Below are 26,464 nucleotides of genomic sequence, written 5' to 3'. Positions count from 1 at the left end.
TTTCCAATACAAAGTACACCCATTGATGCTGGAATAATGTAGCACATAAACCAAATAATAATGGTAAATGCAACTCTATTTGAAAACTAGTGTGTAGGCTGCATCATGTGTTCATGAGCTCAGCAGTGTCTGTCAGTACAGATGGCCCGCTCATTTAGTTTGTAATATTGCTCTTAGTAATATTTTCTGTTGATACAGACATATGTGGAAAATCTCGGGACTTCAGCGCGCCCTTCCACTGCGCCGCAGCGCGCCAGCTCTGACGGTCACGCGCGTTGTGGTGCGCGTTGTGGTGCGCGCTGGGCCTTGATTAATCAGGTCCATACATTATACAGTGATTAATGTAAGTTAAGCTTATTTGTGATTAATGTAAGTTAAGCTTATTTGTATGATGATTAAATTGTTCTAAGTTGTTGCCAATCGGCGCCGCTAAACCCAGTGTAACACATTACACGTACGCCGATATTTATGAATGAAATGATGACGTCACTTGTAATTGTGTTCAGAGCACAGAAACGGTATATTTTTGTATTATATATTAACGTAAGTCAAGTGTCTAGCTTATTATGCTTTGTAGTAGGCTATGTTATTTAAATATATTAATGTACACTTTATAATATGTGGTGTTTCTGGTTTGTTATTATAGAAACCAACAATTCATTCAACTACTGCAAGCATTATCCTATATCATTGTATGGACTCAATCTACATTAAAAGGACAAACGGACTCATTGCTCCTGTGTTTTAATGGACACACCACCTGTGATAGTCTGATTCCTTGAGCCAGACTCCTTTCCACCGTAAGAGTAGAACCTCACTCTTCTACATGTGATGATCCTCTGAACACAGACAGCAGCGGGGCTCCGGAAGGTTCCTCGTGTCAGTTTCCGTAGTGTAGTGGTTATCACGTTCGCCTCACACGCGAAAGGTCCCCGGTTCGAAACCGGGCGGAAACACTTTCTATTTCTATTAACAGCCGCCTTCAACAAAACTGTTCAGTCCAGTTTACAACCTGCAGCTTCTGCAAAGACTCTTCAAAAACACCTGCAACAATTACAACAAATAAAACACATCAAAAGTCATTGGTTTAACTTTATGTTTAATAGTCAAATGATAAACATGTCTTAATCCTGAACGAATCATTATAATCTTAGAACTGTGCAGATAATATGGATCTTTATCTGGATTATTTGAGTGACTGGAGCTTCTCAGACTAATTAAATTCTCCCGCAACAGGCGAGGCTCAGTAATCAAGTCTTTAAATCAACCAGCAGAGGGCGACACGCGTCAGAATTTGATCTGTTGGAACTGTGAAGGTCAGGACAGACAGCACGAGACACTATGAACTATAAACTATAAACCAGACATGGACCCACTTGTTTTTAGCAGCTATAGATTTGTTTCTGTCGGTCTTAGAGAAGAGTTTCTAGCCAACTAATATATTTTATGAATCACAGTACACTGCAAGCCTAGAGCGTCTAGACTGTAATGATAAACTATATGAAATAATAACTCCTTTCATAAATTTACTGTCACATTTATTTCACACACATGTATCCCTGAAATGTCCTTAATATCTCCATTATAAAGTAAGGTTAGTATCATGAGTTTGTAAGGGATTTATTCATGGGTTGATTCACAGAGACACTAGAAATTAAGGGATTTTCCAAGTCTTTTGTGCAGGTTTACAGGTTAAGTGGAAAATAATGGAAAAGTTCAGTCTCCCTGAATTTTACTTTTAAATTGGAAAGTAAGGAGTCGAGATTAAGGGGGACTTTAAGGAGGTTTCGATTAATCTCCTCCATTAATAACTCCCAGGGGATTTTGCACGAATTAAGGGCTGAATTAATGTAGTAATGGAAATGCAGGTTATTTAAGGGATTAGTGGTTCGTAGAGTGGACAATAAAGCACGCGGTTTTCAAAATTATCTATCTATCTATTTCGCGAGGAAACGAACCACAACAGCACAGAAACCCGCACACACATCACCTTGGACGGAATCCGATACGAATATATAAACATGCGAGTTTCTGCCGGACCAGATGGACTGTGACTCCGTGGGGAAACTGAAGCTGCTGACCAACAGGAAGCTAAAACAGAATAAAACTCTACTGAACAGAACTGTTGCTATGACGACGGACTACAAGATGGAGGACAGCAGGCCGGGCGCCATGTTAGCCCGAAGCGTGACAGACAGGCCCAATCAATGTCCACACTCACAGACTCACGGACTTTGACGCGCGTTCCCGACAAGTCCACGAGGGTTCAGGACTGTCCCACTGTGAAATCGGTGAGTGCGCGAGGGCTCACTGGCGGACTTTATGGGTCCTTTATGCAGACTTTCCGTAAATCCGCATTTCTGCAGACTTTGCCTGAGGGGATTACCCACAGTTCATAGCGTGTGTGACGTTAATATTCATGTATAGGCTTATGTTTTTGGATAACTTTGTATATCTGATGCTGACAATAAAAAAATAAAAAAAATAAAAAACTAAGGAAAAAAAAAAAATATATATATATATATATCAGCCAATACAACCGATACAAAAGAAAAAAAACATAATTAAGGAAAAAACACAAAAAAAACAAACAGGAATGAAAGGGTGAAACTACATGCAAGATACAGTTAAAAGAGAAAACATTGCAACATTAAAACAGAATAAACAGAATAAACAGTTCATTTGAGAAAAAAGAAAATTAAGTTTTCCTAAACGTTTAAGAAGGATGTTAGATGCCGCTAATATAAGCAGCATGTAATATTGCCTTTATGTGCTTATTTGTGCTCATTAAGCTTTATTAAAAGTACCTTTTGTTTTCAATGTACCTCCTACTGTTTCTTTTTTGTAATCTTTTTTTTTTTTTGTACATATTTTTCATATTGTAATGATGTAGTGCAGATTAACCTCTAGTAGAATGAAATGTATTTTCTACATCCATTAGCACAGTATAAACTTTGCAATGTTGCAAAACATATACCTAGGCCTATTTAACATTATTCATCAACATTTTTTTCATTTTAGCTTAATAATGCTGTTTAGACAAAAGCGCAAACAAAGAGTAAATTACAAATGGATTAATTGATGGGGGATAGTAACGTCTGACGTTGTCAAGGCAACAGTGATGCCACAAAGTGCCGTCCCATTCCTCCTGAACCATTTCGAGCCTCATGACTTCTCACACTCTACAGCTGCGCACACAGGTGACGTCAATTAAGTCTCAGGGTTCAGGGCTTAGGGGGGGCACTGGGATTGGGCCACAGACAGGCAGACAGGATTTTTTTTTTATCATCATCAGCATCAGATATACAAAATTATTCAAAAGCATAAATGGAGTAACAGAACAGTAACAAAGAATAACAGACATATAAATATACAACGTCAGGGGTTACAAACAAAGCTTGACACAAACAAATACAAAATGAAAATGGTGCAGTAAAAATTATATCAAGATGTTACATTTGGAGCACAAATTTAAGGTTTTCACAGCTTTTCTATTGCATGAGGTAGATCATGTTCTACTGTAGGACTCTGCTTCCTTTTTAAAGGTACAAAAAAAAGGGTTTAGTTTTTAACACCTTACATTCATGGATATAAAACTTGGCCAGCAATATGATGAGATTACACAGAAAAAAATCATTTTCTAATTCTTTCCTATAATTTGTAAAAACCAAACAATACATCCAGACAGACAGGATTGAAGTCTTTTCGTGTTAATTTTGACATAGAAATTAGCCTAAACTCTGAGTCTCGGGGAAACACCGGGATCTCGCGATACTTCCGTGGTCTCCAAGTGGAAATAGCGGAAATACGATGTTGATCCCTTACGAAAGTGTCCGTGTTTTCCTGGGTCACGGTAGTCAACATGGCTGCTGGAGCTCTCTGCTCCACCAGTGACTGTAAAGTACTGCACTGTCCATGCAGACGTGACAGTCTGAGTTATTTCTACATGTGTGGAGAAAAGAAGTCGGACCTGACTGAAACATAAAGAGTGTTTCCGCCCGGTTTCGAACCGGGGACCTTTCGCGTGTGAGGCGAACGTGATAACCACTACACTACGGAAACTGATATCAATTGCACCACCCGATGACATATACATGAATGTCACATCATGAGGCAGTGGACATCACGTCGGTCTCTGGTTAGTATTAGAAGTAAAGCCCTCATGACTCTGTTAAAATCCGATGCAGGTTAAAGGCCAGTTTAGACCAAAGATTCGCACCAACTCCTCTGAACGACGGAACTGCTCCGGGAATAGACGGGAGAAAGTGACAAAAGAGGGCAGATCTCCTGTCTCAAATTCACGGCATGAATTTGCATAAGCCCCCTGGGTATTCCGTTGAAGCACCCATGGACGGCTCCAAATTCTTCACCCTCTCGTTTTTTACGCCGTTTCATCAATACTAGAACTGCAGCTGTAGCAAGTAACTCACTGTCACTATCCTCATTCATATGTTAAGACGCTACAAATTATCCAGCTGCAAAAAAAAGCCTGAAAAACCGGCAGTAAGAACGGAAGTACAGAGAGTCGTTGCTATGGAAACGATACACCGTCTCGTCTAGTCGCATTGGTGTAAACTGGCAGGTTTCAGAGCGTCGCAGACCCGGAGCACTGCAAGTGGTTGCAAGTTTCAACTCGTCTCGTCGCGAATCTTTGGTCTAAACTGGCTTTTAGAGAGCGAGACGTCCGTCACGTGGGGCTGTAACCATGGCAATCATGTTTTCTCCTCTTCAAAATGGCCGAAATCAGTACAGGCACGTTATCCGTCTGTGCGGATTCACTTCAGTCATCCAGGTAAGAAGACAAACAAAATCTACTGGACTTAAAGAGACTTCAACTGTCTAATGTTTTTAAAGGTATTATCAAATTGTTTTATGAAGATAGGTATTTTAGCAACAGCTAAGTGGATTTTCAGGAATGTGCAATAGGCTATTTCTTACTGAACACATAGTGGACACCTGACTCACTGTGTGTTTAAACTCTGTTTTTATAACCAAACATGTAAAAATAATCACAACTGTAAAACCATTTTCCTGCTGGGTGTCAGGAGGTTCTGTTTCCACCACAAACCTTCTCACAGAGAAACATGGCTGATGTTGTTCTCAGTCACTGCAGGGTGTGAATGCTTAAGAAATTAAACCTACCACTTGTTCTTCACCAGTAGGTTTTGACAGTTTCCTTCATTCCTTCATTTACAGCCTGAGCCTCTTCATACATCATGTAGGAGAATCATGTACCAACATCTGATTGAACAGTTTGGATGTGTTGCTGTCAGAAAGGTGTGGGCTCCCTGCATGTTCTCCAGGCCCAAACCCTACACTTTCAGGCAAGTTAGAGGAACCTAACTGAACCTTGAGGACAACCTGGGGAACCCAACTGATCCCTGAGAACTTGAGGAACCCAACTGATCCCTGAGAACTTGAGGAACCCAACTGATCCCTGAGGAGAACCTGGGGAACCTAACTGACCTCTGAGGGGAACCTGAGGAACCTAACTGATCCTCGAGGAACCAAAGTGATCCCTGAGGAGAACCTGAGGAACCCAACTGATCCCTGAGGAGAACCTGAGGAACCCAACGGATCCCTGAGAACCTGAGGAACTTAGCTGACCCCTGATGTAGAGCTGCAACAATTAATCGATTAGTTGTCAACTATTAAATTCATCGCCAACTATTTTGATAATCGATTAATCGGTTTGAGTACTTTTTTAAGAAAAATAAGTCAAATTTCTCTGATTCCAGCTTCTTAAATGTGAATATTTTCTGGTTTCTTTACTCCTCTATGACAGTAAACTGAATATCTTTGGGTTGTGGACAAAACAAGACATTTGAGGACGTCATCTTGGGCTTTGGGAAACACTGATCCACATTTTTCACCATTTTCTGACATTTTATAGACCAAACAACTAATCGATTAATCGAGAAAATAATCGACAATGAAAATAATCATTAGTTGCAGCCCTACCCTGAGGAGAACCTGAGGAACTGAACAGATCCCTGAGGAACCTGAGTGTCTGTTCTCAGTCATGCAGACCACATGCAGCAGACAGGACAGTAAACCCTGACTGGAGACCAGGACCTTCTGCATTAGGGTTAGAGCATTGATCAGATCATTGAGGCTGAAGGCAGACCGGCTGCATCACACGGTCAACTAGGCCATCAGACTACAGCTGAAGATATTACAACCAATATGACTGAACTGGACCACATCACTCCACACTTCACTAAAATCTCTCCTCAGTGACAGTTTACAGCTTCATACAATGTGTTTTGTGTATAGAGGCGATTCGTTTTCATCATTGCTCCAGATTTTTCTGCAAGTAACTTTCCAAAACCTGGTAATTATCAAATTAATTCTTCAGGCCTTTGTGGCAAACAAAATCCAAGTTGTAGATTTGTTTTTACAGTTAAGGTTCTTACATTGGTAACCTTTTCTTTTTTTCCCTACCAGAGTTTATTTATTACATGTATAACTCACAGAAAGAGGGAATATTGGACACCAAGTTTAAATGTCTGTGCCAAAACAAAAGTCCTGACAACAGTAACTCAAGTGCCTTTAAATGCCAAAAGATTTGTGAATTTAAACTAAAAGGACCCAAACCATTAATCTTCAGTATTCACAGATTATCATTAACAGTAACATTAAGCATTAGAAATACACAGATCATTATAAACCAGAATGTTTATTACTAATAAATTGCCAAAGACACTAGCTGAGGAGACTCCGGAGGGCCGGAGCTCGCTGCAGAGAAACTTAGCAGACATTAAACTTCAGAACGGTAATTTCTAAGACCAATGGCACTTTACCAACACAAATTAAAGTCAGCATAGAAACTAAAACAATTAGCTTTTTTTTTTTTTTTTTTTTTTTAAATGATGCATTGAAATAGCAGGATCTGTTGTCCCCAACAACATGCGCTTAAGACCGCTGCATTGCTATTAAAAACCCGTTTTTCCATTACATCCCACACATCTGCATGCGTCTAGAAATGACAGATCCAGGTTAATTCAACGCATCCTGAAGGAGCGAAGCCCGCAGGCTGTGGGCAGGAGGCAGACAGTCTCTTCAGGTTTAAAGGAGTTATCACTCAAAATAAAATCCCTTCTCGGTACACTGGATCCCACATTTTAAAAAAAAATCACCAATCTACCACCTAGAGGGATGTGAAGACGCACGATTATCCAGTTAGCCAGTCGACTTTTGACATAGTTAGTGAAATTCACATTCTTCATAATGACAGACCAATATCCACGTTACATTTGACAAATTCATTTTTCTGTTAACTGGCTCACTGGGTAATGGTGCCTCTTGCAGTATCCCTCCGGTCCATTAATAAACCATAAACCAGGAAGCTGAATCTCAATCCTATGGCCATTTAGTGACGACTTTTAAGTTTAGTTTTTGTTTTGTTTGTTTTTTTTAAACTGCGACCCCAGAGTCTGGAAGCACCAGAACGAAAAATTACTGAAAACTGTTTTATTTTTCAAAAAAAGCTCCTTTACAGCGTCAAGGTTTCTCCTGTAAAGCCAGCAAACATGTAAAATACAACCCTTACAATACATTAGAATCAAAACAGGTACCAAAAAGTACAGTAAAAATTACACTTCCATCGCTGGAAATGTGGAGGGAAAAAAAAAAAACGGAAAAAGAAAAAAAAAAAAAAAGAAACACACACTAACGGGAAAAAATGAAATAAAACCTAAAAACAATAGGATAAAAAAAACAAAACAAAAAAAAAAAAAAAACACGTGGAAAAGTTACATTTTATTCTGATGGTTTCTGTACAAATGGTCTTCTGTCATAAAAGAGGTTGAGTCAAGCCCAGTGTGTCGCTCCTCCAGCCGACAGTCCCACCGGATCACTTGAGTCCTGAGGGAGGGGGGGGGGGAGAGAGAGAGAGAGAGAGAGAGAGAGAGAGAGAGAGAGAGAGAGAGAGAGAGGGGGGGGGGGGAGAGAGAGAGAGAGAGAGAGAGAGAGAGAGAGAGAGAGAGAGAGAGAGAGAGAGAGAGAGAGAGAGAGAGAGAGAGAGAGAGAGAATTGTTAATGATCTTCGGTGACCTCCCATCAGGGGTTGAAGCCATACTTGGGAAATTTTGGACAGCGTCTAATTTTGCAGAACCTGAACGGAAACTTCAGTTTTTCCAGGCAGACGCATTTTCAAAAGGCAGTACTAATGGAAACTGGATCCCCACACTTTGTTTTATCAAACACACTTTCAAGACTTCTGAGGCCCATGGGAACCGTGTAAAATTCAAGGTTTTATCCTATTAAAACTGGGCTGGGAAAAATAAACAATTCAAATTAATCGCAAAGATTGTTAACGCGCTAAAAAAATGTCCGCAATTGACGCAGCATTGACTTTTTTGCACGGCGTTTCCCATGCACAGGCAAAATAAAAGTTGGTCAATGGATTGAATACACAGCTGCTGGTCTGCTGGTTATTGCCGTCTGTCTGCCGTCCAGTTTAACAGCCTCTAGAGGGCGCCGTGAGCCTGCTACTGTACAGGAGCTGTGCTTTGTTTTGTTTTTTTGGGAGTTTTTTCGGTAGCAGCGGACCAGCCAAGTCATCCTGGCTAATGATAGAGGACAGGATGGAGTTTTAGGCTGGAAGTTTCAGCTGCGCTTGTAGAGAAATTATTTCAGTTAGTGAATATAAAGAAAAATGGCTTTCAAGCTTAATCTGGATGGTTTTGATAGAAATGGCTGATCTGTAGTTCACAGGGGAGACTGTTTTCAATTAAAAAGATGCCATTAAACAATAGCATTTGATTTCAAATATACTTCCTTTGTGCTGATTCTACATTATTTTTGTGCTGATTCTACATTACTTTGATGATTTAGTGGTCATTCTATGTTTAAATATCTGATTACAAGCATCAGTCTTAAGAAAAAAAAAAAAGCGATTATCGTGATTAATCACAGAAAACTGCTTTTAGTTAATTTTTTATTAAAATCAATTCCCAGCCCCAATTAAAACCATATTGCATTGAAAAGTCCTAGATATTTAGTTTTCTTTAAGATATTAAATTGATACTGGACTCGATTGATCAACTTGATTTGTTCTAACGTGAGTTGCTGTTCTACATTTAGATTTGGGACTTGACTTGAGACTCGAACAAAGTTGACTTGGTCACACCTCTGACACTGAACCATGCCCCTTCCTGTAGTTTTGTTTTTTGTGGCTCCAGGATGAAGCAGCGGGTCTGGACCAGAACATGTCATACCTTGCACTCCAATGTGATCAGTATGGCTTGTAGCTGGTCTGGTGACCCCCCCGTCTGGGAGTTTTCCCGTAGCTGGCGTTGCCCTGGTCTGCTGCAAGAAGTGGAAGAGGGACAAGTCAGACAGAGACAGACTGACAGACAGACAGGTTTCCATCCAGCTACACACTCAGCTTGCATCAAGTTTACACCAGGGACGCAGCATCACTGCTGGCTCCATTATCAGTGTGATCTGTAGATGAAACACCCAGTACAAGACAAAGCAGGGTTAGACCAATGTACTGGTGTGACATATGGGGCCGACAAACCTTTTAGTAAAATCTGTATATTGGTCAACGTTGCCTACAGCTGTCTTGGTTTGAATGGAGAGTTTGTGTCCCTGATGGTGTAAACTCTGTTTCAGAGCTTTTCCACCCTGACCAGAAGAAAGTTCAGGGAGGAAACACTGATTCCTCATGATTTATGGCACAAAAAAGAAAAGGCTCAAATTTAACGATATTAAATATCGGCACAAGTCATTGGCTATCAGCAAATTTGATTCAGAAATATATCATATATTCAAGAACCCATATTGGTCAAACCCCAATACAAACTACCACTCAATATAAACCTTTGGTTTTGGCTTTATTGGACAAAAATGGATAAATCCATTTTCTATGGCAAATGTCAAATTATTTTGTCCGTTGTTACAACCCGGCTCAAGGAAGTAATGAGGGGAGACATACGCCAAAGTAAAAGTGGGTCGTCACACCGTTAAAAACCATCCTCAGGAGGTGTCATTTTATTTGTGTTACCAGCCAACAGATAATTTCAGACTGACGCGAACACCCAGGTTCCATCAGGCTGTTGTATCAGGTTCTGGTCTCAGGCTACAACAGGGTGTCAGATTTACCCAGCATGCCATACGAGTATGGTGCATCCCTAGTGTGTGTGTGTGTGCACACGCTCAACTTACTGTAGTCATATCCACCACCGTATCCGTAGTAACCAGAAGAGTAGTCGTAGTTGCCGTAGTTGCCATAGCTGCCGTATCCTCCGTATCCTTGGTTACCGTATCCCTGGTTCCAGTAGTTTCCGTATCCCTGGTTCCAGCCCTGACCCTGACCTGACAAACACACACACAGTTAACCTGGAGAGTCCATCACAGTTGCTTCAATAAAAAAAAAACTTTACATTTAATTTGTCTGCAGTTAATTTCTTCAGAGAGTTTGGTCCAAACTGTATTTGTGAACAAGAAGTTTTAGAATCAAAACCTTTCATCAGACTCAGAGTCAGTAAATCTGCACACTCACATCTATTTTTTATTTTTTTTAACCAAAACCTCTTTTTTATAAACAATTTAAAAGTTGTAAATAATTAATGACAAGAAGAACGTGTGATGATATGAATCGCAGCAATATCTTTCAGCTCTAGTTCAACAGCGAGCTCCATTCCTTCCTGCTGCCAAACAATGAGCCTAAGTGCGGTGAAACATCTCCAAAGTCAGTTTGGACTCATTGTTAGTAGCAAGAGACAATACTGTCTGTGGGTCCAAGAACTACAGGGATGAAGAGAGAGATGAAAGGTGTAGACTCCTCCTCACCTCCGCGGCCCCGCCCCCCCCGGCTGCCTCCATAAGCCCCCCGGCCTCCTCCATACTGCTGCTGCTGGTACACCTCCTTCGGCTGGGCGATCTTCAGCTCACACTGCGGAGAAGACACACACACACACACACACACTCAAGTCTCAATCCAGAGTTTTATTTCCCTACAAATGCTCAATTCTAGACACTGGCCTTGTTCTTAGTTGCTTTTAATTATGTTTCTTTGCAGCATTTCTTATCAACACTTCAGTCTCTCTCTCTCTGTGTGTGTGTGTGCAGCATGTGTGTGTGTGTGTGTGTGTACCTTGCTGCCCTCGACGGTGTGGAACTTCTTCTCCAGACACTTCTTGACACTGGCCTCGTCTTTGTATGTGATGAAGATGAAACCCCTCCTCTTCCTCGATTTCGGGTCGATGGGAAGCTCAATGGTTTCAATCTGGAAAGGGGAGGGAGGGGGAGGAGAGCAGTTCAGTATTTTCACATTTCCCCCCTTTTGTTTAGATATTTCTGAAACATTTTCCATTCATCTTCTTTGCCTCGATAATTCCCCCTGTTGTGATTCTGCCCGGCCTGCATGCTGAAACTCTTTATTCTCATATTTGTACACGTGTGCTGGTGTTTGTACCCCATTTGCTTCATTCCCATTCGTCTATTTTTGCTGCTGAACCGACCCAGTTTCCCCACCGGGATCATTTACGTTCCGTCCCATCTAACAGACTCAAACCCAAGGTTGGGACACACACTGCTCCCATTTCACTAATGTTTTTGGAATATTGTAGTTTGAACTGTTAATACATGTGGACTAGCTTTGTGTACAGTTCTTTTTCAGCATTTACACATTTTTTGAAAAATGGGTTGAGGAGAAAAAAAATAAATAAATCCTTTCATTTGATATTCTAAAGGTCTGTGGTCTATTGTGGGTCTATCCGGTCTACTGTGGGTCTATGTGGCATAGCGGACCTCTCCGAACGCTCCGAAGTATTCCCTGATGGTGTCCTCGGACGCCTCGGGGTTCAAACCCCCGACGAAGATCTTCTTCACTGCCTCCTTCTTCATGGCCATGGCTCTCTTGGGGTCGATCTGACGCCCGTCCAGTCTGTGCTCCTTCTGCTCCAGCACCTGCACACACACACACACACACACACACACACACACCAGTCAGTCTACAACGCTGTATGGCAGAACTCAAAGACAACTATGTGATGTAATTTTAATTCATTTACATACAAAGAGGATTGCGGGAGTTTAAAGTCAGGTCTAAAATAAGATGTACAAGATAAATTTCCACAATGCAACTTAAACATTTCTACTTAGATTCTGCTCAATAAAGACTTCATTTGTACAAAATGTTTTTTCTACACAATGACAGCTTTCCCTAATCTGACAAAACACAAGGACACTGTGCAGACGGCCGTTCATTGTCACAAAATAAGTTTTAACCAGGTGAGTCGAGGCCAACAGGAAGCAGTCTGCTGTACAGTATCGCTGCTTACAAAAGACATTACTCATCTGACACCAAATATTCACTGAAATGATTTTATTAAAAGCTTAAGGAATTAAAAAAACGCGAAATCTAAATAGTTTAGCAGAACAGTAACCATAGAAATGTCCGCAGATGGCATCAATGGCAACACGGTGGCAGAACTGTAACCATAGCGACGTAAACACAATCTGTTAAGATTGCCTCTAATCAGCAATCACAAGTTTCTTTCTCTGAATAAATGAATAGTGGAAAATTATTCCATGTTTTCTACCCTCAGTTAGCAGAGTGTTTGTCTGCAGTAATGCATTTTGCCACAAGGTGGAGCCACTTAATGATTTTAAATCTAAAAATGGAGTGGACTTCTTGACCAGAGCGATGTGAAACAGCAGTCTGATATTCAGAAATAGACGCCAGAATGCCTCCATTGGCCAATCAGAATAGAGTATTCAACAAAGCTGTGTAATAATGGTGATAAGAGACGTTCAACAATTAATCAGCAGTAAAGTGGTTGGAAACATGCCAACCAGCCACCGTCTGAACTAGTAAAGGTCAGAGGTCACCAGGCCTCTGGACCGGCCTCACTGAAGAGAGAGCGCTGGAGAAATCAGGTTCATGTTTTAAATAAACTGTAGCAGCCGAACACTGAGCGGACCCACCTTGTCTACACTGGCAGAGTCTTTGAAGAGAACGAAGCCGAAGCCTCGGGAGCGGCCGGTGTTGGAGTCCATCTTGATGGTGCAGTCCGACACCTCGCCGAACTTGGTGAAGTAATCCTTCAGGTCTTTTTTACTCGTGTCCCAGCTGAGGCCGCCAACAAACATCTTCCTGCAGGGACGAGACAGACGGGACATGGTGGTCAAAGCTCAGTTCAACAAACACCCAGTCATGGTTCAATTAGAGCTGGAACGATTCATCGATTAGTTGTCAACTATTAAATTAATCGCCAACTATTTTGATAATCGATTAATCCGTTTGAGTACTTTTTTTAAGAAAAATAAGTCAAAATTCTGATTCCAGCTTCTTAAATGTGAATATTTTCTGGTTTCTTTCCTCCTCTATGACAGTAAACTGAATATCTTTGGGTTGTGGACAAAACAAGACATTTGAGGACGTCATCTTGGGCTTTGGGAAACACTGATCCACATTTTTCACCATTTTCTGACATTTTATAGACCAAACAACTAATCGAGAAAATAATCAACAGATTAATCGACAATGAAAATAATCGTTAGTTGCAGCCCCAGGTTCAATATCACAGTATTTTGCTATTATTTTGGTATTTTTTTTCTAAATGAAGACAATTACGACTTTAAAAAATCCTTTTATTTCTGAGGGGAAACAAAAACATCAGTGCATCTCAACAGGGAGACGGCAGGTTTGGTGCAGCATGGTGCCAGTCTGACCTGCTCCATCTCTTATGATATAAATACTTGCTATCAGTCTTCATCTTGTCAGTTGTCTTCTTCCTTAATTGGAAAGCCAAAATGGCGGCACACAGGCCAAACTTTACTCCATCTAGTTTTCAGTCTGCTGAGTCCGTCTCGCCTCCTTCTGTTTCTACACATCAGTGAAGTCAGCTGGTGTTCAAGCGACGAGGAAGAAATAAGACCGTTCTGAACGACATTTCTCATATTAGAACGCAGCTGAAATCACAAACTTCTTCCCAGCTCCACAACGTCAAATTTTTTGCATTGTAAAATTGTGTGTCGTCACTAATATGAACTTCAGCAGTGAAACCTACAAACCCTGCAACCAAACACCAAGACTGACATGGAACCAAAACCGCTCCACCGCATTAGCAATATATCAATGTGACATATCAGCTCCATGTTATTCTGCTGTAGTAATCACTGATGAGACTCTTGACCATCACAGTTTATCACAAGCTCTCCATCCAAATTGTATTATTGTCACTTTGTAATGACATTTTTAAATTGTTGTTTACATTCTAGCAGCCAATGGCATCGCTAGAAAGATTTGAGTCTCAGAAATAAACAGAATTCAGACTTTGTTGTCACTTAAGTTCTATTTAAGACTTTGTATTGTGTTGCATTGAATCCTGAACCTCACATTGTGTATTGAATCGTACGATAAGCAGATTGTCCCATCACTAATATAGTTTTTTTTTTTTTTTAACCAAACATACCCTATAGTCTAGGGCTGGGCGATAAGGTTGAAATCAATATCATGATAATCTTAAGGATTTTTTGCAATATCAATATATATCACGATATGGTTCATGTATGCAAAAATCACATTAAATAATCAAATTAATGTTCATCTCATTGAACCGAATGGTAATGTTAGGTGTGATGTCAAACAAAACTGAAATATTTAAATAATATTCCTACCATATCGCATTTTATGAGAGTTTTTAAGTAAAATTTGCTTGTCATCATTAATTCAGACAGCAGAAATGTGTCACGATATCAAAATATCTTCATATCATCACGATATGATTCTACTGAAAGACAATAAACGTTAATATTGAATTATCGCCCGGCCCTACTTCAGTCTCATACAAACACTAGTGCAGGGTTAGGAGTTGAACCCCTAACCCTGCAGTGTTAGTGCCTTGCTCCACAGCCCCCCTCCTCCTCCTCCTCCTCTTCCTCACCCAGCGTCATCTTCTCCTTTGCTGGCGTTGATCTTGCCTCCGTCTCCGCTGTCGTCCTGCGCCTCCTCCGCGGCGACGAACTCCTGCTCCGCCCCGTTCTGCTCCTCCTCGGCGCCCTCGTTGCCGTTCTCCTCTGACGTCTCCATGAACTGGTTCTCAGCGTCTGCCATGCTGACGGTCGGCTCTTCCAAGAGACTTGAGACGGGGACAGGAGACACTTAAAATCATTTGTGAACCAACGCAGCTGAAGATTACATACACTAGAACACATGAAGTGAAACCAGATCAAGGTGCAGAGGAGCCTAGGTGTGCCATCAGAATCTGGTTTGGTGAATATTTGCCTTGTGGGAATGAAGGGAGAGGAAGAGACATTTGTTCCTCAAAAGAAATGAACAGGAGATGGCTTTAAAAAAAAACAATAAAAAAAAATTACTAAAATCTCCACTTTATGAACCGAATTGATATCTTACACTTACAATCTACTACCATGTTTTTTCCCATTACTCTGACTGAATGTATAAACATGGACTCAAAATCAATGGGACAGATGGTAAACAGGTTAATTTATACAGGTTTTTCACGTTTTATTTTATATACACCCTTAGAGCGGTGTTGAAACATGTTATACTGATAACAATTTCACATCTCTACTAAATGAAAAATGACCATCAGGCTCCATTTTCTACATTGAATGATGCTTTGGCGTCTCTGGTTCGTGTATTTTTTGTGTTTTAAAATTGATTTAAATACCACAATATACATCAACATTTAAGACATTAAACATTCAGCATTCATCGTGTATATAAGCTGCATCTAGCCTGTGTTTTCTGCATGTACTTTCAATTGTAAATATCATTTTAGCACATTTTCATATTTTCTGTTCGTCTCACTAAGCTCCATTGCAGTTTTATTTTGCACAGCTGCATAATGCTGATTCCCACCCCCCTCACTTTTCATTCATACTTTATATAAATAGTATGTTCTTAAAATACTTTAATTGTAAAAAAAAAAATGTTTCTATGTTGTATCCAATTACAATTTGCTGAGCCAGTTGCCCCGTTCCCCCACAGGGAGGATTCAAGTTTTAACACTGTTGTACATTATATTAAAATTGACTTTGACAAACGAAACGTGAGTTTGGCTTCAAATTTGAATATTTAGCGGGATTGGTATGAATTTGGTCCCGATCCGTTCCCTCGTATGGAAAGACGCGAAACTCCATTCAAAAATCCGTTTAATTTAGTTTTGCTTCTCGGCAAAATACCTCGTAAAACAAGACTTAACACTTTAGGATTTAAGAATTAGCTCGCCATGTATTCCCGCAGTCTTCTAAAAAAAGGCAAAATACGCCATGATGGAAGGCAGCGAGCAGAGTGAACAGATCATAAAAGGTTAAATTTGGATTAAAATAAACAAAGCGCCGCTGCCAGAAACACACGCAAAAAGCGTCTTGAGCCATGTCGCCGATCAGCAAGGCCGCGGTGGACCGCCGCGCGTCTTAACGGCGTGTGGCCTCACGGTGAATCCACATTAGAGACAAGGGGACACACCGGGCTAATCTCCATGTTGAGTATTCAAGTCGAGCGCGCTTTGCTCCGTTACCGCTCACCGCAGGATGCAGGCCCGGCTAGCCGTTAGCTTAGCCACACCGCGACCGGGTCGCATCACGAAAACTACAGCAGACTTCCAGATTGAGCTAAACGTCTTTCTAAACACAGGGTGATGATTTGAATCTACAAAAATCTTATCAGGTAACTTCTACGCTAATCACGCTGCGGCCCATTCACTCTGTCCACAACCGTTAGCTTAGCTAGCGCCGCTTTCTAGCTAATCACAACAGGCAGCTGGCTAGTTTTACTATTAGTGAGATAATACGGAAAAGCAGCTGACGGGAAACATAATGAGACGAATCAGCGAGCAGTGCTGAACACAATGGCGTATATTTCAATACACAGATACAACAAAAACATGCGCTTACTTTATATAAATGCAGGAGACGGTGACTCGCTGGTCAAAATGGACACTCTCCAAATTCGCCGCTAACTCGTGGCAAAATATATACGACCGGATGTGACCGAGCAGCAGGGGACGTCGTAATGACAACGGCTGTGATTGGCCAGTCTGATCCCGTGCATCGATAAAGGAGCCTCCCCATTGGCTGGTTGCACACACTTACAAAAAAAACAAATACAACAAAGTCCTTCCTCCTTCCTGTTCTCCTCACTCAGTCCTTCGCACTTGCACAATAGCGTTATGTGACTTTCCGTCTGTTCTTTTGCATGTGATTGTAATCGATGCGGTGATATTATATATGATATGATATTATATAGTCTTATATCGGCAATGGCTTCATTTCTGTGGATTCATTTTGTTCAGTAAAATAGAAAAACTTCCTCCGTTGCATCAAAAGTGAAACTGTTTTTGTACCTGGGGCTTCAAGTGTGCGCAGTTTTCATGTAGCGCCGACTCTCAGCCTGCAGTGAACAGCCGGGAGCCAAGTTAACATTTAGTCTCTTATCATGGGATTGAAGTTGAAGTCATATATAGACCAGTGTGCATCAGTTTTATGTCCTGGGCCACAGTTTAAGAAACCAGTTTACATGAGGGAGTCAGACTGAGGGTTAGACTTAGGTTCTCTCTGTAAAAAATAAGACAGCTACATGAATCAGATTCAATTTAATCATCAACTAAATTAAACGTACAGGAATATATTTTAATCAGATGAACACACACAGCATTCTTAAAAACTAAAGTCACTGATCAGCAGTCATGTTGGCCCACAGTCAGGCTGCATGGATCTTACAAAGTAACTGATATGTTTATGTCAGGAAGAGCTGGCCGATAATTCAATCTTCTGGTTCATTGTCTTTCAATGAATCATATGGTGATAATATGGTGATTTTGGGAAATCACGACACAATTCTGTTGTCTGAACTGAAGAGAACAAGCAAATTGTATTTAAAAACGGACAAAATGAGGTATGAAACATTTTTAAGGAATGTTATTTGAAAATTTAAGTTTTGTTTGACACCACATCCTAACATCACCATTCAGTTCAATGGGATGAACATTAATTTGATTATTTAACATGTGATTTTGCATACGGGAGCCATATCATGATATAGGCTATATCCATATCAGAAAAAAATCCTTATGATTATCAAGATGTTGATTTCAACCATGTCGCCCAGCTCTAATGCCAGGTGACTATGGTGATGTTTTTTTAATGTATCTGCAAATTGTAAATGTGTATTTATAATCCATAATTTGATTTGTCAGCCCATGTTACACCCTTTTCTATTTTTTTGTATTTATTTATACATATGTATTTTTTCTTTTCTTTTTTCTTGTACTGTCATGTATTTTTTTATTTTCTTACACGTCTGTATGTCTATTGTTAAACCGCAAAATAAAATATATTAACAAAAAAAAAAAAAAAGACTATGGTGATGTGATGTTATGAAGTTATCACTGGAGTCAGCATTATATCAGCTGAGGAGAAGCAGCAGCAGGGCCGGCTCTAAACCGCTGGAGGCCCCAGGCAAAATGTTCTGAAAAAAATGTACTATAACATACTGCATGGATATCAAAATAAAATGTAATAAATTAAATTCAAACATTTTTTTACCATTGCTTTTAATTAGGTGGTGGTAAATTGGTTTACATGTATTTAGTGTCTTTTTTTTCTTTTACTTCTGTGTATTTAAATTGTATCTTTTGTTGTCCTTTTTACTATTGTTTTTATTGTTTTACTCCTTTTATTTCTTTGTTTTTTATGCCTTTTTATTCTGTACTTTGTAAACATTCTTGTTAAAAGGTGCTATACAAATAAAGTTATTATTATTATTATTATTATTATTATTATTATTAAATACAAAGTGACATGAGCTTAATGAGGGCTTCAAGGGCCTCAGCCAAAAAGAGCCATGTCTTAAACACATAATCACAATAAACACAGAGATTAATTACAGAAACATGAGACAATGGGAAGAGAAGTAGACTGAAAGATTGTCTGTAGGTCCTGAAAAGGTATATTCTCTAAACCCAAGTCCTATAGTAGTCCTATATTTGGTTTTAAACAGAGGGGGGGACTCGAGTCACGACTTGGACTCGAGTCACAATTTTAATTGCTTGACTGACTTGATACATGAAGAGAAGACTTGAGACTGGACTTGACTTGGGTTCTGGTGACTTGGGACTTGACTCTGACTTGTGCTCTGATGACTTGAAAAGGTTTCTAAAGTCTTGACTTGAGATCTTGTGTTTGTGTAAATGACTCAGATTGAAAGTGATGAGATTTGTTCCAGCAGACGACTGAATTTAAATTCTGTTTACTGAATTTGTATGGAATGATTGAATTTATTGAAGTTGAAACTGATTATAGAAATCAAACTCATGATGCTCTTACCAAGTTTTTATCCTATTAAAACCATATTGCATTGAAAAGTCCTAGATATTTAGTTTTCTTTAAGATATTAAATTGATACTGGACTCTTGATTTGTTCTGACTTGACTTGCTGTTCTACATTTAGACTTGAGACTTGACATTAATGACATGGACTTCACTTGGTCTTGACTTGGTAATCTACATTTAGACTTGGGACTTGACTTGAGACTTGTGCCTCAAGACTTGAGACTGACTTGGGACTCGAGCAAAGTTGGCTTGGTCACACCTCTGGTTTTAAAGGTGTTAAACATGTGGTGGTTTCTTAGTGAGCTGTTGTTATACTGGGAAATCTGTCCAGTCGCACAGATCTAGATCCTGATGACTCTGTAGTTCTTCTCATTTCCATGTTTATTTCTATTGCGAAATTGGTCTTATCTCTCATTTTAACTCATTAAAACACACCAGTGATGTGGTCATGTGGGACCAAGCTGAGTAAATGCAGTCTGATTAAAACAAAGCAGGGACAGAAATACCTTGGTTGGATCTGCAGCTCTACAGTGTTTACTGCTGCTGACTGCTTCACCCTGGAAACATCAACTACCTGCTGCCAGGGGCAAGTCTGGGCATGACCTGAGGCACGGGCACAGGTCACACACACACACACACACACACACACACACACACACACACACACACACACACACACACAGTACACACAGAGTACAGTGTAACTGTGGAGACGGTTGTGTTTCCTCAGTAGCGGTCAGTTGTAAACAGAGTGGTCAAGCTGCAGCAGGTAGGAACACAACACTCTTCCTCCAGACAGACAGACAGCACTTTGTTCAGGTTTAACACAGGAGGACAGGCCGAGTCAAGACTAGAATCATCATACTGCTGGTACCGAGCCTGTGTTCACACTGTGTTCACACTGTGTTCACACTGAGCAGCACTGAAACACATTCATCTCTCTCACAGCTGAGCCACCGGGGAAACTCAGCCGATGTGCGGACGCTCAACAAGCTGAGAAAAGTTTCCATGGACGTCGGCCGTCAACAGCCAATCAGATTTCTGCTTCTTGTTTTTCGTGAACAACAGTGCCACTCGGTAAGTGTAAGACGGAGAAGTTGATTCCAGACATTCAAAGCTCCTCAGTTTTCTACAGCTTTTATATGAAAGACGACAGGAAATGAAACGATGCTTGGAGAACGGGTGCGTCCATCATCGGGGTCGATGGTAAGCTCTAAGTTTTTTCTATTTATTTTTCATGAATTAGCAGGTGCCAGCTGACTGTTACCTCGTTAAAACAACATAACATTATGAAAGGTAATACCAGAGCAGAGAAAATACCTGGTTTGCCTGTTCAAAACGTTGCAGCTCTGGCCCCGCCCACAATCTGTCAGAACAGAGCGACCCATCGACCCTGTGGCTCGCAGTGTGAGAGAGGCGAGAGGCTGGAGGAGCCGGCTGTGACTGGAGGGTTCGATGGTTCGATTCTCTGGACTGAGAAACTGAATCCCTAACGCTCTCCCTTCTCTCAACAGTTTCTGCTGACGTGCCGTTGAGCAAGACGCTTTAACCCCAAAACCCCTGAAGACCGCAGCTCTACCAGGCAGGAGCTGTGCGACTGTTAGGACGGGTCTGAAAAAGAGAATGGAGCTCAGCAAAACCTCCTCCAGATAAATCAAGTCCTACCGATTTCCCCATTGAGTCCAACAGGAAATCTAGTAGGAAGAAGACGCTGCTAAAGTCACAGATCCGGTCTGAAGCTCTGCAGCAGCAGGCTGGTTGGGTCCATGACAGTTACCGGTTTCCTCATCAAAATTTGAATCAGTAACATGATCCGCTTTGGCAGCTCAGGAACTGATCGCAGATATCGTTGTAGTGTGAATAATTGAGCAACTGTGTATCATTATAGTTTACAGTTATTGTTCTAGATGTGATTGGGCCTTTAGAGTAATTATAAGCCTAACACAGTCACAGCTAAATCCCCATAGAAACTGTAAACACAAGTGACTGCGTTTTAGATGGATTTATTTAAAGTGATACAGCACAGTCTCTCACTGTCCCTTTACACTGTATGTGCATCTGAGTCAGTACTGTACTATGTTAGCTGCACAGAACTTGAATGAATAGAATGGTCATTCCCATTCAAATCAACTTTCCTGGACGGTCGGAGCAGCGGCCATTTTGCTTCTGTATAAAGCGACTTGCAGCAAGTCACTGAGCTGAGAGGTTTTACAGCAAGAACCAAAGCAGCTTCTCTGTCTCCTTGCTGCCATGGATTGCTAACATGTTAATGTTGACTAGAAGAGCTAGAGAGAGAAGTCCAGTCTGTGATAAAGCTACGTTAGCCTCGTCGCTAACGTTAGCTTCCAGTTGAGTTTTGACAGTTTGCTAACAGACTCATCTGCTCAGTTTTCACAGTGTGACAGACTTTACAGCCTTAAGGCCCATTCACACCTAGAGCTAAAGATAAAGATAACTATAAGCTACAATGATACATTGTTGCTCAAGCATTCACACTACAATGATATCATCTGTAAAGTAATCATCCTCTGAATATATATTGCTCCGATTACTCGGCATGAAAATATGACAATATTGCTGTAGTGTGAATGCTTGAGCAACAATGTATTGTTATAGTTTATAGTTATCTTTATAGTTATCGCTCTAGGTGTGAATGGGCCTTTAATGTCCAGACTTGTGTTGTCGCCATAGCAACTAACACGTAAAATTCCATAGTCGCCATTTTATGCTGCACGAGCCAAATTAGCAGGACAAAGAGTGGAAGAACCGTTCTGTGGTTAGCTATCACCAAGACTGATTCCTGTGTGTTCCCCGTGTTTCTGATGGGGTTGCTGTGCAGGCAGTGTTGTTAGCTGATTGTTCTGACACACCAATCACTAACAACACCACCAGTACAACCACCGCCACACACAGCCGCCCCGCCACACACAGCCGCTCCGCCTCACACAGCCGCTCCGCCACACGAGCACCACGTTCTGCCTTTTGGCCGACAGGAAAATAGGCTGAAGTCTCACCTAAACACTGGGATATTACAAATGTCATTACATTTAAATACAGATGTGGAGTTTGTCCAAAGTTCATGTAGTTATGGACCCAGAAATAAAGCGTCTAGAGCACTTTGCAGTTTTCTCTTCAGTGTCCAATGAGAAGAGGAGTTTTGAGAAAGGTGTTTTTAGTGAAGTAGTGTTTCTGTGAATGAATTTCCTCACTGTGAAGAAATCACTAAGGTTAGAAAGTCTGTTCAGTCTTTTAAATCTCTACCTAAAACCCATTTTTATGAAATCATTTTCTGTAAAAAAAAAATAAAAAAAAAATGTGTTTGTCATTATTCATTATCAACTAATTTATTATTGTCCTGTTTTTGTGTTGTCCTTTTTTTCCTCTGTAAACAATTACAGAGGTACACATTACATTTATTAGTCTCTTTACATTTTACAAATTACTTTATTTTATTTGTCTTGTCTTATTTATTCCATTCGTTGTGTCCTTGCAGCTGGAACCATTTATTAACTTCTCTTTCATCCCTGCTCATTGTCCTTTTCTTTCATTGATCAGTCAGTTATTCCACCTTATTTATCTTGATTATAAAGCACTTTGTAACTTTGATTAGACAAATAAATAAAGATTAAAATACCAATAGAGATAATAGAAAATTAAGACAGTAATATTTAGCCAAATGTCCCCATCTAACAAAAAGTATTCTGATGTTTAGATGTTCCTGCAGTAGAACCAGAAGTGGGACAGAACCTGGCTGGATGTGGAACCCAAACACCGGCACATTAATGACAAGAAACACAAGATGAGCAGGAGAACAGGGATAAAGACACAAAACATGACACTTTTGTTTTTTTCCAATGACAGTTCAATGTTACTTTATTCACAGTTACACTTTCATTTTAGTTTAAAACGCAACACTTAGAAGGAGGTTTTATTTAAAATATGTTACTGAAAGTTTAAAAACATGCTTAAACAGCATTATTTAAATCATTATTACTTTTAAACCATTTCACAAATATATCATTAAACTTTTAACCTTTAAAATACATAAACTGTCGTCATTTTAGGGGGGGGGGGGGGGTAGAATTGTTTCTTTTTTCCCGTGAAAACAGGTTCTATGATCATCAGATCTGGCATCATGGCTGCCGTGTTTGCCGCCATCTTGAGCCGGTCCTGAGCAGTAACCTGATTGGCTGCTGGGTCTAGCGGGTCTTGCTGACCCAGTGGTACTTGTCAACCCGCGGCCCGGTGAAGGTGAAGGAGGGCCGGTACGGCTTGAAGCCCTTCTGTCCGGAGAACTGGGAGCTCGGGCCTCCAGGCGGGGGGGCGTGAGGCGCAAACCCATCCCCAGAAAAGGCTTTCCTCTTCGGGTACGTCACCCAGGTCTGAGGGGCGCCGGGAGCAAACTCACTGAACTGAGGAGAGAGGAGCAGATATTCAGTAACTTTGAATTTGACCATTTTTATGCCCAAAAAAGTAGTCAGTTACTTTTCTTCTTATCAGGGTGGAAAGCCTCTGAAACATTTAGAGCATCATGGGACACTAAAACTCTTCACTGAAACCCAGAATAACAGATTAGGCCTTTAAACAAAGAATTCATTTACAAGAAACAGTACTGAATTATTTTCCAGACTTTCCAGACTTTTTCTCTAGATGTGGTCAGAGGTGGATCATATCTTATATTTAATACTAGAAGGGCACTCAGAGAGCGCAGACCTCTGCCAAGGTTCGTGCTATTATTGCTTGTTCGTGAGTCGGATCCGGATCCGCTCCAAAATTTAATGGGTTCTTCCATGGCCCATGCTACACCCTTCCACAAAGCTTCATGAAAATCGGGCCAGTAGCTTTTCCGTAATCCTGCTAACAGACAGACAAACAGCACCGAAAACATAACCTCCTTGGTGGAGGTAAAAATACATCTCCCAGCCTACCTGGTAGACACTGTTGGGGTTGCTGACAGTCGGGATGGTTTTGGGCTCTGGGTTGGTGGGCGGGGCCGGAGCGGGGCAGAGAGCTGATAGGCTGCCGCTACTGCTGCTGCTGCTGCTGCTCATGCTGTTGTCCCCGCCCTCCTCCTCGTCCGAAGAGGCTCCCCGATTGGACGTCCAGGCCGGCCCGCTCCACGGCGTTCTGGATGCGGCGGGAAAACTCCCCGTCTCCACGGCGACAGCGGTCCACCACCGAGACGCAGAACGGAGTGCTGTGTTCACCGTACCTGCAGGGGAAGGATCCATTCATCCGCTTATCACAGGGAAGTTATTCTAAAAAACTGTCCCTTAGCCACATTTTGTGCGGTTAATGAAAAGCAAATTTGTTTCCATAGTGACCAGCTAGAGTAGCTGCTAATAGAAACAGTAAGGGGTCAGCATCCTGTTTAACTTTTCTCAACTTCAGAAAAACTCTGCTCAAAAAGCAGCCAGTCAAAGATACAATATTTTCCATTTGGGAAGTAACCATGTAGGCTGCTTCATACTTCATGCAGAAACACATGTGACAGAGCGCACTGACTCAACTTATTACTCAACTTTTTGACTGTAAGTTTTTTGCAGGCTACAGTTCTGCGCCGATTATGCCGAAAGTTCAAACTTGTTGAACTTTGAACCCGCCGTGTGCCGACTACTGTAGGCCGGTATGTGACTGTACAGCTGCCGGTCCAAAATGGAGGAAAAAAATCTCAAAAGATTTTCCCGAGGTCTATAAAAATTCCATAAAGGCTTACAGAGACCAAAACACATTTGCATGGTGAAAAGTCGGCCGTCAGATTGAACTACCAGGTTTGTTACAAAGACATTTGAGCAGGTGAAGGTAGAGATTTAGCTCCTGCTACCATTTAGCCTGATGTGGTTCCCTGTTAGCAGCTACTACAGCGCCACCTAGTGTGCTGGAGCAGTTAAACATCGGGCTGCACAAAGTGGCACACATTGGGGAAGAGCCTTGTTTTTCTGCTTTATATTATTATTATTATTAATTGTATAGCACTTTTTAAAAACACTTTTTAAAACACACTGTTACAAAGTGCTTCACATATAAAATACACACATACAAATGCAAGTATACAAACATACCTACATACTGCTATATATGCAGGGGCCAGGCCATGCAAGGCCTTGTATGTAATTAGTAAAACTTTAAAATCAATTCTATGTTTTACTGGAAGCCAATGAAGGGAGGAATTGGATTGATGTGGGACCGATGACTAGTTTTTGTTAACAGCCTAGCCGCTGCATTTTGCACCAATTGAAGACGAGCTAGAGAGGATTAAGAAGATTAAGATATTAAGATTAAGGTATGCACTAGAAAGGGGGGGGGGGGGGGGGGTGGAGCCGTCTGACCTGCAGGACACCTCTCCTGGGTCGACCCACACCGTCAGCTCTCTGGGCAGACCCAGGTCTTCGTACCGCACCGGCTGCGCGGGACACAGGCCTGCTGCAGGACCGGGTCCCTGAGCTGCACACGGTTCATACGCAGACACCTGGAACACGAGGAGCCACAACACAGCATGAGGGAGGAAAACACTTCAGCTTCAGTCTGAGTACAGCTGAGTCACACTGCAGGAGACAGGGAGCTGAAACTCAAAGACGTTATATTAGATTAGGGCTGCAACTAACGATTATTTTCATTGTCGATTAATCTGTCGATTATTTTCTTGATTAATCGATTAGTTGTTTGGTCTATAAAATGTCAGAAAACGGTGAAAAATGTGGATCAGTGTTTCCCCCAAAGCCCAAGATGACGTCCTCAAATGTCTTGTTTTGTCCACAACCCAAAGATATTCAGTTTACTGTCATAGAGGAGGAAAGAAACCAGAAAATATTCACATTTAAAGAAGCTGGAATCTGAGAATTTTGACTTATTTTTCTTAAAAAAGTACTCAAACCGATTATCAAAATAGTTGGCGATTAATTTAATAGTTGACAACTAATCGATTAATCGTTGCAGCTCTATATTTGATATCCTTTTTTACTGCACTGCAGTACATACAGGAAATACATCAACACTTTCAGAAATTTAAATAGACTTAAATATCCCAACAGCATATTCCTAATTTCTACTCTAGCAGTACATTTGTACACTTCACCACTGCAAACCATTATATTAAAACCATAATTCATGCTCCAGTTTAGAACAAGAGTCACTCTTTTTTCACACTAAC

The 26,464-nt window shown here is 41.0% G+C and overlaps 2 protein-coding genes and 2 non-coding genes across 5 annotated transcripts; 1 reads left to right on the top strand and 3 right to left on the bottom strand.

The window, feature by feature from the left end:
- The first annotated feature begins 883 nt into the window (after positions 1 to 883).
- On the top strand, positions 884 to 956 carry trnav-cac (transfer RNA valine (anticodon CAC)). Its single transcript has one exon. It is a non-coding gene; the product is annotated as a tRNA-Val (tRNA).
- Positions 957 to 3,989: 3,033 nt separating this feature from the next.
- trnav-cac (transfer RNA valine (anticodon CAC)) lies at positions 3,990 to 4,062 on the bottom strand. The gene has a single exon. It is a non-coding gene; the product is annotated as a tRNA-Val (tRNA).
- A 2,601-nt stretch (positions 4,063 to 6,663) lies between these two features.
- On the bottom strand, positions 6,664 to 16,950 carry LOC139656707 (heterogeneous nuclear ribonucleoprotein A/B-like). Of its 2 annotated transcripts, none has more exons than XM_071534324.1 (9): positions 16,879 to 16,950; positions 14,901 to 15,095; positions 12,940 to 13,108; positions 11,761 to 11,919; positions 11,105 to 11,236; positions 10,801 to 10,903; positions 10,174 to 10,323; positions 9,222 to 9,312; positions 6,664 to 7,866 (listed from the first exon to the last, which is right to left on the bottom strand). In XM_071534324.1, the coding sequence occupies exons 2-8, from the start codon at positions 15,068 to 15,070 to the stop codon at positions 9,239 to 9,241; spliced, it is 957 nt and encodes a 318-aa protein (XP_071390425.1). In that variant the 5' UTR covers positions 15,071 to 15,095; positions 16,879 to 16,950; the 3' UTR covers positions 6,664 to 7,866; positions 9,222 to 9,238. The 2 variants fall into 2 exon arrangements, with proteins under 2 accessions (XP_071390425.1, XP_071390426.1); XM_071534325.1 differs by having other exon boundaries at positions 9,222 to 9,309.
- Positions 16,951 to 23,513: 6,563 nt separating this feature from the next.
- Positions 23,514 to 25,783, bottom strand: btg4 (B-cell translocation gene 4; the record flags this gene model as incomplete). The annotated part of the gene is given in 5 exon segments (XM_071534323.1): positions 23,514 to 23,726; positions 24,243 to 24,404; positions 24,406 to 24,526; positions 25,644 to 25,716; positions 25,719 to 25,783. Coding segments are annotated over 5 exon segments (634 nt in total), but the record flags the coding sequence as incomplete, so codon positions are not given.
- Between the last annotated feature and the right edge of the window lie 681 nt (positions 25,784 to 26,464).

This window comes from Centroberyx affinis, unplaced genomic scaffold (genome assembly GCF_046629955.1).
Source record: "Centroberyx affinis isolate AG114_WGS23_722 - 3 ecotype Tasmania unplaced genomic scaffold, CSIRO-AGI_Caff_v1 ptg002520l_1, whole genome shotgun sequence".
Classification (NCBI taxonomy): domain Eukaryota; kingdom Metazoa; phylum Chordata; class Actinopteri; order Beryciformes; family Berycidae; genus Centroberyx; species Centroberyx affinis.
Note: the sequence above shows the minus strand (reverse complement) of the source record. Positions and strands in the feature narration are given on the sequence as shown.